We start from the raw sequence: 10,261 nt of genomic DNA, 5'->3' as shown, positions 1-10,261 counted from the left end.
GGCCTACCCTTTTATGCAAATGATGCAGTCTACTATCTTAAGCAGGTGACTCAGTCGCCTACCCTTTTATGCAAATGATGCAGTCTACTATCTTAAGCAGGTGACTCAGTCGCCTACCCTTTTATGCAAATGATGCAGTCTACTATCTTAAGCAGGTGACTCAGTCGCCTACCCTTTTATGCAAATGATGCAGTCTACGGAGTGCTAACAGTGATTATATAAGAAATCAATACAAATAATTAAAAATAATCATTTAATCATCATAACCGTTATTAAAATAACATAGTTAATTTTTATATGCATTTTTTTATTTATTTTTTTATAAATTTTTTAATTATTTTTTTAATTCAAATTTTTTTTTATATTAATTTTATATTAATTTTTTATCAATTTTATATTAATTTAATATTAATTTTATATCAAATTAATTTGAATTTAATATTAATTTTATATTAATTAAGGCGGGACTTCCGGCTGTCACTTTAGAATGTGGGCGTGGTTTCGTGATTTGATGAAAGGTGGTGCATATACTTTTTTGTAAAATTATCTATGTAAACAAACCTCATCACTTGAGAAGGTAGGTGATGCGGACGTCGTGGAAGACATTTTGTCCCGTAACGCTCGCCGTACTGTTGGGGGGGAGAAGCGGTGGGGGGGAGATGTTCATGTTGCTGCAGTCTGCAGTCTGACCGCTAGATGCCGCTAAAAGTTACACACTGTAGGTTTAAGCAGGTTACTCAGACGCCTAACCTTTTATGCAAATGATGCAGTCATCTACTATCTTAAGCAGGTGACTCAGTCGCCTACCCTTTTATGCAAATGATGCAGTCATCTACTATCTTAAGCAGGTGACTCAGTCGCCTACCCTTTTATGCAAATGATGCAGTCTACTATCTTAAGCAGGTGACTCAGTCGCCTACCCTTTTATGCAAATGATTTTGACTACTATCTTAAGCAGGTGACTCAGTCGCCTACCCTTTTATGCAAATGATGCAGTCTACTATCTTAAGCAGGTGACTCAGTCGCCTACCCTTTTATGCAAATGATGCAGTCTACTATCTTAAGCAGGTGACCCAGTCGCCTACCCTTTTATGCAAATGATGCAGTCATCTACTATCTTAAGCAGGTGACTCAGTCGCCTACCCTTTTATGCAAATGATGCAGTCTACTATCTTAAGCAGGTGACTCAGTCGCCTACCCTTTTATGCAAATGATGCAGTCAACTATCTTAAGCAGGTGACTCAGTCGCCTACCCTTTTATGCAAATGATTTTGTCTATCTTAAGCATGTGACTCAGTCGCCTACCCTTTTATGCAAATGATTTTGTCTACTATCTTAAGCAGGTGACTCAGTCGCCTACCCTTTTATGCAAATGATGCAGTCTACTATCTTAAGCAGGTGACCCAGTCGCCTACCCTTTTATGCAAATGATGCAGTCATCTACTATCTTAAGCAGGTGACTCAGTCGCCTACCCTTTTATGCAAATGATGCAGTCTACTATCTTAAGCAGGTGACTCAGTCGCCTACCCTTTTATGCAAATGATTTTGTCTACTATCTTAAGCAGGTGACTCAGTCGCCTACCCTTTTATGCAAATGATGCAGACTACTATCTTAAGCAGGTGACTCAGTCGCCTACCCTTTTATGCAAATGATGCAGTCATCTACTATCTTAAGCAGGTGACTCAGTCGCCTACCCTTTTATGCAAATGATGCAGTCATCTACTATCTTAAGCAGGTGACTCAGTCGCCTACCCTTTTATGCAAATGATGCAGTCTACTATCTTAAGCAGTTGACTCAGTCGCCTACCCTTTTATGCAAATGATGCAGTCTACTATCTTAAGCAGGTGACTCAGTCGCCTACCCTTTTATGCAAATGATGCAGTCATCCACTATCTTAAGCAGGTGACTCAGTCGCCTACCCTTTTATGCAAATGATTTTGTCTACTATCTTAAGCAGGTGACTCAGTCGCCTACCCTTTTATGCAAATGATGCAGTCATCTACTATCTTAAGCAGGTGACTCAGTCGCCTACCCTTTTATGCAAATGATGCAGTCTACTATCTTAAGCAGGTGACTCAGTCGCCTACCCTTTTATGCAAATGATGCAGTCTACTATCTTAAGCAGGTGACTCAGTCGCCTACCCTTTTATGCAAATGATGCAGTCATCTACTATCTTAAGCAGGTGACTCAGTCGCCTACCCTTTTATGCAAATGATGCAGTCTACTATCTTAAGCAGGTGACTCAGTCGCCTACCCTTTTATGCAAATGATGCAGTCTACTATCTTAAGCAGGTGACTCAGTCGCCTACCCTTTTATGCAAATGATTTTGTCTACTATCTTAAGCAGGTGACTCATTCGCCTACCCTTTTATGCAAATGATGCAGACTACTATCTTAAGCAGGTGACTCAGTCGCCTACCCTTTTATGCAAATGATGCAGTCATCCACTATCTTAAGCAGGTGACTCAGTCGCCTACCCTTTTATGCAAATGATGCAGTCATCTACTATCTTAAGCAGGTGACTCAGTCGCCTACCCTTTTATGCAAATGATGCAGTCTACTATCTTAAGCAGGTGACTCAGTCGCCTACCCTTTTATGCAAATGATGCAGTCTACTATCTTAAGCAGGTGACTCAGTCGCCTACCCTTTTATGCAAATGATGCAGTCATCTACTATCTTAAGCAGGTGACTCAGTCGCCTACCCTTTTATGCAAATGATGCAGTCATCTACTATCTTAAGCAGGTGACTCAGTCGCCTACCCTTTTATGCAAATGATGCAGTCTACTATCTTAAGCATGTGACTCAGTCGCCTACCCTTTTATGCAAATGATTTTGTCTACTATCTTAAGCAGGTGACTCATTCGCCTACCCTTTTATGCAAATGATGCAGACTACTATCTTAAGCAGGTGACTCAGTCGCCTACCCTTTTATGCAAATATTGCAGTCATCCACTATCTTAAGCAGGTGACTCAGTCGCCTACCCTTTTATGCAAATGATGCAGTCTACTATCTTAAGCAGGTGACTCAGTCGCCTACCCTTTTATGCAAATGATGCAGTCTACTATCTTAAGCAGGTGACTCAGTCGCCTACCCTTTTATGCAAATGGTTTTGTCTACTATCTTAAGCAGGTGACTCATTCGCCTACCCTTTTATGCAAATGATGCAGTCTACTATCTTAAGCATGTGACTCAGTCGCCTACCCTTTTATGCAAATGATTTTGTCTACTATGTTAAGCAGGTGACTCATTCGCCTACCCTTTTATGCAAATGATGCAGACTACTATCTTAAGCAGGTGACTCAGTCGCCTACCCTTTTATGCAAATATTGCAGTCATCCACTATCTTAAGCAGGTGACTCAGTCGCCTACCCTTTTATGCAAATGATGCAGTCATCTACTATCTTAACCAGGTGACTCAGTCGCCTACCCTTTTTTGCAAATGATGCAGTCTAATATCTTAAGCATTTGACTCAGTCGCCTACCCTTTTATATAAATTATTTTGTCTACTATCTTAAGCAGGTGACTCAGTCGCCTACCCTTTTATGCAAATGATTTTGTCTGCTATCTTAAGCAGGTGACTCATTCGCCTACCCTTTTATGCAAATGATGCAGTCATCTACTATCTTAAGCAGGTGACTCAGTCGCCTACCCTTTTATGTAGATGACGCAGTCATCTACTATCTTAAGCAGGTGACTCAGTCGCCTACCCTTTTATGCAGATGACGCAGTCATCTACTATCTTAAGCAGGTTACTCAGTCGCCTACCCTTTTATGTAGATGACGCAGTCATCTACTATCTTAAGCATGTGACTCAGTCGCCTACCCTTTTATGCAGATGACGCAGTCATCTACTACCTTAAGCAAGTGACTCAGTCATCTACCATTTCATGCAAATTATGCAGTCATCTACTCTTTTATGCAGATGACGCAGTCATCTACTGTTTACTGATACCGGTGTTGGATCATGGTTGTCTGGTTTTTATGAATGTGGCATCCTAACACCTTAAATTGGATAGGGTGTACCATCCTGCCCTGCGCTTTATTAGTGGCTGTGGAAATGGAGTTCACCATTGTAACCTGTTTGCAGCTGCCAGTTATTCAATTCAATTCAATTCAGTTTATTTATATAGCGCCAAATTCACAACACATGTCATCTTAAGGCACTTTACAGTTCAACCAGATCATACAGTCAAATTGATACAAAGTTTTCTATCTAAGGAAAACCAGTTGATTGCATTGACTCATTGACTCAAATACAATCCCCCACACTAAGCATGCTTGTAGCGACAGTGGAGAGGAAAAACTCCCTTTTAACAGGAAGAAACCTCCAGCAGAACCAGGCTCAGTGTGAGCGGCCATCTGCCGAGGCCGACTGGGGTTCAAGGAGACAGAAGCAGAGATACAAAAAGCAGCTGTAAAAGGCGGCCCCGTCCAGGAAACACACAGCCAGGCAGACGAGCTCCAAGGCAGCTCCCATGCCAGAGGACGAAGAGAGCACAATTATCCATCTCTGCATGTCCTTAGACTCACACACTGGTTCACTTTTGTTTATAAATGTATTATTGGGTTCCTTCCACCTAACCTCTGTATTATAGGTGTAAAAACAAAGTGCAGTGTGGCTTGTGTTCCTGTGAACCCTTCAGATGGAAGTTCCTGGGTCAGAACAGAACTGGGTGAGACAGCTTTTAGACAAGCTTCACCTTCCCTTGGAATAATCTACAAAAGAATCTGAACTTGACTACATTGGGAGACTTGATAACAGTGGGAGAATTTAAATCGATTGTAAATGAGCACGAAACTAATCCTATTGGTCAAAGTGAATTGATTGCTTTATAGGAAATAGCTAGTTACAGAAATTGTCTACTTTGGTTCTCCTGGGAAAAACAAACACAATAAATTCATTGTGATGAAGCTGCTCGTTACTTCAGATGATTTCCTAAAATTATCAGGTTTTTTTATTCCATCTGATGTACCTTTTCTACAAACTGTTTTCTTTTTTTAAACAGTCTTTAAAAATTCAATCTTTATATAGTTTAACATGTAATGTTTGTAACTGGTTATTATCTAGTTTATTATATCTTATTTTGCCAGGTCTCCTTTATAAAAGGGCCTGTCAATCCGAATGGTGACTTTTTCTTGTTTAATCAAAGTTTAACAACAATAATAATGATAATACTAAGACATTTTAATTTATATTGCTGGTCAAAGAAAGAAAATAAAAGGTTGAATTTGGGTTTTTGGCATGAGCCAAAAGTACCAAGTAGAAGTTACAAAATTACTTTTTATGAACTGTTTATCTATCCTATTAATTTGCTCCTTTTATTTATTGAACCTCCGTGACATGTGAGCTTTTAATTTCCATCCCCCTCTGATCTGGCTTTAAACCATCCCAGGTGGCTTCCTTACCCCAGCTGCCCGAAGGCGATGTTCTCATCGATCTTGTAGCTGTCGTCTCTCTCCTCCTGGGTCATGTGACACCACTTCTCCCTGTACAGACAGAGCTTTGAGTTCTGATTGGTCCTTTCTAATCGTTGCCACAGTAACGGGTCAGGGCTGGGTGACAAAGCAGCCTGTAGCTCAGAAATGTCAGGGCTGCCTGTGTGGTTTAAAACCATAAAAGCTGCAGGATGTTTTGAAACTCTGAACGCTGAACGTTAGCCAGATATGAAATGAATCAGCCATCAGCAGCAAAGCAGCACATGATTCCCTCACTGAGAATCATTGCTTTTCATTACAAGCAGACAGAAGAAGACAATAAAACCAGCAGCGGGAAAAGTTTTCATCCCCTGAAGCATCTCTGAGCAACTATTACAGAAGCACTGAAGACGATCAATGGAACAGACGTAGGATTCAGCGTTTCTGAGGAGGATTCTGGCCTCAAAACAAAAACCTTTCTAATCTGGATTAAAAGGAACTGAGAGCTTCAGAGGTTTCACAGCTTTCTAGGAGTTTATTCCAGATTATTGGAGCAGAACAACTAAAAGCTGCTTCTCCATGTCTGGTTCTGGTTCTGATCCAGTAGACCGGAGAGGTCTGGCTGTCGATTCACTGCCAACCGGTCTGTAATATATTTTGGAGCGAAGCCATTCAGTGATTTCTAGACTAACAGAAGGATATTAAAGTCTATTCTCTGAGATACAGGGGGCGCCAGAGGAAGGACTTTAGAACTGGGCACTTTGTTCCTGTCTTTATGAGCCTCTGAAGGTTCAGGTCTGAGTCCATCACTACACCCAGATTTAAAGTCGTAAGGAAGCAGCTGTTCCAATCATTGCATTTCCGAATTCTCCCGAGTTGTGCACGACTTTACACGAGTGAATAAAGTGAATGTGATTGGTCGTTTATCAAGGGGGCGGGATTATTGTGGCGGAAGGTTCGCAAGCAAGTTTGGTTGTGGCCGGTTTGTCGGAAGCATCTTGCTAACCAGTTAGCAACTTAGTGCTAGTAGGTTCCCAATGGGAAATTCCATTGGGACCAAGTAGCACTAAATTGGTGACTTAGAAACGACACTTTTAAGGAACGCTATGGACAGCGGAAACATGCAAGAGGAGGAGAGTTTAGTGTCGGAGGTCGTGGATGAGTCTCCTCTTTCATACATTTTTTATTGAGAGGAGGAAAGGGGGACGAAGATGTTGTGGAAGAAGACGCCAGGGCGGCAGAAGCTTGGTTTGGTGTAGAAGGCTTACAGCCGTACATGTTTGAGCCCTTGCCTCGCAACGCTGCCAGTTCTGTTAGCTCTACGCCTGCTGAAGACACAGACGTCCATCCCCGTGAACACTGGGACGGAAGTCATTGGGAAAGGAAATTATTCTTATTTCTTACTCAAACGTTGCGTTTATTAGCTGCAGAGATAGGAAGTAACGAAGTACAAATACTTCGTTACTGTACTCAAGTAGATTTTTCTGATATTTTTACTTTACTTTACTACTTATTTTTATGGCGACTTTTTACTTCTACTCCTTACATTTTTACACAAATATCTGTACTTTCTACTCCTTACATTTTAAAAAATTGGCTCGTTACTTTAGTTTTGAATCATTTCAATGGAGTTACCGTTATTATTTTTCATGTCATCAATACCAAATTCAATCTAATTGGATGGGAATCTACGTTGCATTTGACGCACCACTACAAGATGAATCGACAGATTCGGCGGTATTCATTCGCAGCAAATCATTGCAGCTTGGTGGCGGTGGCATTAGCATAGTAGTATGGACGACGAGATGATTGAAAATGAACACAACAGAGATCTAGTCCTATTGGCAGACATCCATTTAAAATGTAGGCAACGGCATGAAAAAAGTGGTTTCTACTTTTACTTTTATACTTTAAGTAAATTTACAAGCCTGTACTTTGTTACTTTTACTTGAGTAAAGAAGTTTAATCAGTACTTCCACTTTTACCAGAGTATTTTTTAACACAAGTATCTGTAGTTTTACTCAAGTACAGAAAGTGAGTACTTTTGCCATCTCTAATTAGCTGCGACATATGAATCAAGATGCTATGACCGAAAAAATTTGATTGACAGATATCTGTTGATATATGATTGGCGGAATTTAGGTGTTCAGGCTGACATATAATTAACTGGCCTGCATAAGATGACGGGGAAAAAAAAGATTTTAAGACAGACAGACAAATTTTGGGACAATATCGTTTGATAAAGAGAACATTTATATACATGTTTAAGCCAGAATGATTTGACATTTAAAAATGACTTCCCTACGACTTTAAAGCTTGATTGCTGCTTTCTTGCTGTATCTACTGATCAGTTTGTACATCATCATCCGGCTTATGGTTGAACATCTGCTTCAGGAGGGGCAGTGGTTCTTGTTCTGGACCAGCTCTACACTCTCTGCAGGGTTCTCCAGGGTTGAACTGGACCACATGGGTTTTGTTGATCTGGAGAAGACAAAGGCCTTGTGGGGGGCGCTCCAGGAGTATGGAGTCGGAGCAGGAGTTCGGTCCTCACTGCCAGCTTTAAGTCGGACCTGTTCCCGTCCATGAAAGACTCATCAGGGCTGAGGGGGTTCAGCTTTGATGCAAAACCAAAGCATAATAAAAATGGTCTGAATGCTCCGTTTTATTTTGTGTCTCCACAATTTACTGTTTGTAGAAATTTTGAAGCAAACATTTCATTGATTATTCATTCTATTGAATAATCCCAATGTAATCCCATGTGTAGAAACACAGAGGGAGCATGCAGAGAACATGCGGGGAGCTGAGAACTGTTCCACATACAGACATCCCTACACTGACTGAATCTGCACAATGAGGGAGGGGGTTAGCATGCAGGGAGACAAAGAACACACAGAAATATCAAAGCAGAACTAGAATGCAGTGGACAACCTTAGTTCCTGACATCTAGAACATGCTAACATTAGTCTTTACATCTCTTCGTGATTAAAAACTGCAGGACGATTATAACTACAGCTGCTGTTTGGTGGGTTTTCAGATAAACCACATGAACCAATGGTTTCCTCCAGCTTTAGGCTCAGGAAGACGTCTAACTGAGTGGGGAACCAGAAAGGGAGATGCTAAACTGGTCAGCTGTTGCTGAGCTCTATGAACACTGCTGCCTGTTAGTGGGATTATCAAAGAGCAGAAGAAAACTTGGATCTTCTCAGAGCCTGAAAGATTTTAGCTTCCATGCTTTCAAAGGTCAGATATCAGTCACAGATAAAACTTCACAACATTCAGGTTATGTCTTATAGATTCCTCTACAATTTATCCAAGCCGCCTCATCAGGGACCACTTGGACCAGCAGCTGCAGCTCAGTAAAGTCCAGGGAGGTCTGGAAGGGAGAACCTCATATAGACGCTAAACTGGCCAGACAGAACCTCCTACTGGGTGGTAGGAGGGAAGCAGGATTGGTTGAGCTGGACCAGGACACTGGGAGAAGCCATCACTTCAGTGGAAGATGTAGTCGTTTTTGCAGTGGTAGAACATTAAGGGTCTGGAACAGGTCTTCATGGCTCCATTAGGAACCAAGCGGCCTTCTCTTCATGGATAACAGACACAGCAACACAGAACCATTTATGGCTGGACTAAAGCTGATCACTGTGGCCTTCATCCTGGAGGAGCTTAGCCACCCAAACCCAGACCAGCATCTTCTAACAGACCTTACTGGTTGTGGAGAGCTTAGTAGGACAGCTAAGCCAACACATTCCGCCTTAGTTTGGTCGCCTCTACACCGACGATTTTCTGTTACAATTGAGGACAAGGTCATGTGGGTTTGTCTTCATAGCAAGGGAGCTCCATAAATAGGAGTACCTTCCGCTGAGAGCGTTTAGGCTGGACTCACAGTAGAAGAAGAGGCGCTGTAGATGGCCAGAAGATGGACTCTGGGTAAGCAGAGGAAACCACGGAGTCATGGAGGCACACTGGACGACAAGAGCCATGAGGCTAAGCTAATGCTAGCAGGCGTTGGTCATTTACAAAATAAGCTCTGCCTGCAGCGATTTAATGGTTAAAAATGTTAGTAGTTCAGTAAATGAAGATGTTTTGCTTCACTGAGCCTGATGCATTAGTGCTTCTCTGCCCTTTTACCCGTACACCATTATCACCATGATCACTGCTAGAACAGCGGACTTAAATACAGAACAGACCTCTTGTCTCCCTCTGCGTCCTGCGCTCCACTGCTCGGAAGCAAGGCACAAGGAAACAAAGGTTAAAAAAGGTCAAGAAGAAGAGGAAGGGAAAAGATTTTACAGAGAGGCAGACGCATCACTGTGCATCCTCAAAACGACCTCCAACAGAACCACTCACCCACCCACGGACTCACCTGGTGGTCGGAGATCTCTTTGTCCGCTCACAATGGACGGCATCAAAGAATGCAGCGTTCCAGAACCTCAGCGTGTGCCTGTCAGAGGAAACGTACCATTGTTATAACCATATCAGAACCTCTCTGGTTCTGATACCTGTGAGTATCTTGGCCAAGAAAACGGTTAGAGTGATACATTGCTTCTAAAGTTGCAGACGGACCTGGTGAGATCACATCTATGCTCCATGTTTGGTATCATTCAGGAAAACATATTTTTGTACGTAGCAGCTCTCTCAGTTCTCTGGAGGTCAGACCCGCATAGGTTCTGATCTGGTCCAGTTCATGAAATGGACTGATGGGGGGGTTGTGTGGTTGTGGGACGGTGGAGATTAAAGGTGAGGCAAATGGCTCATAACTCTGTAGCAATGGTTCTGGACTCTACGCCAAGAAAATGGCAAAGAAATGTTTACATCTTATTGTTTAAATGTATTTATTA

At 41.9% G+C, this 10,261-nt stretch overlaps 1 protein-coding gene and 1 long non-coding RNA gene across 3 annotated transcripts in view; both read right to left on the bottom strand.

Annotated features, from left to right (window-relative positions):
- Positions 1-7: 7 nt before the first annotated feature.
- LOC119777802 lies at positions 8-1,528 on the bottom strand. Its single transcript, XR_005279975.1, has 3 exons — positions 1,361-1,528; positions 751-1,199; positions 8-173 (listed from the first exon to the last, which is right to left on the bottom strand). It is a non-coding gene; the product is annotated as an uncharacterized LOC119777802 (long non-coding RNA).
- A 3,596-nt stretch (positions 1,529-5,124) lies between these two features.
- Positions 5,125-10,261, bottom strand: part of kiaa0513 (KIAA0513 ortholog) — a 37,897-nt gene continuing 32,760 nt past the window's right edge. The window contains exons 9-11 of one of the 2 annotated variants that reach the window (XM_038276790.1): positions 9,787-9,864; positions 9,611-9,640; positions 5,125-5,495 (exon numbers count right to left, since the gene is read on the bottom strand). In XM_038276790.1, the coding sequence (XP_038132718.1) occupies positions 5,411-5,495; positions 9,611-9,640; positions 9,787-9,864 (193 nt within the window). In that variant the 3' untranslated portion in view covers positions 5,125-5,410. The remainder of the gene's footprint in view (positions 5,496-9,610; positions 9,641-9,786; positions 9,865-10,261) is intronic. The other variant, XM_038276791.1, reaches the window with a different exon arrangement.

The sequence above is a fragment of the Cyprinodon tularosa genome, unplaced genomic scaffold, assembly GCF_016077235.1.
Source record: "Cyprinodon tularosa strain WSP-4 unplaced genomic scaffold, ASM1607723v1 ctg1272, whole genome shotgun sequence".
Classification (NCBI taxonomy): domain Eukaryota; kingdom Metazoa; phylum Chordata; class Actinopteri; order Cyprinodontiformes; family Cyprinodontidae; genus Cyprinodon; species Cyprinodon tularosa.
The sequence above is the reverse complement of the archived record's forward strand: the minus strand, read 5'-3'. Positions and strand labels throughout refer to the sequence as shown.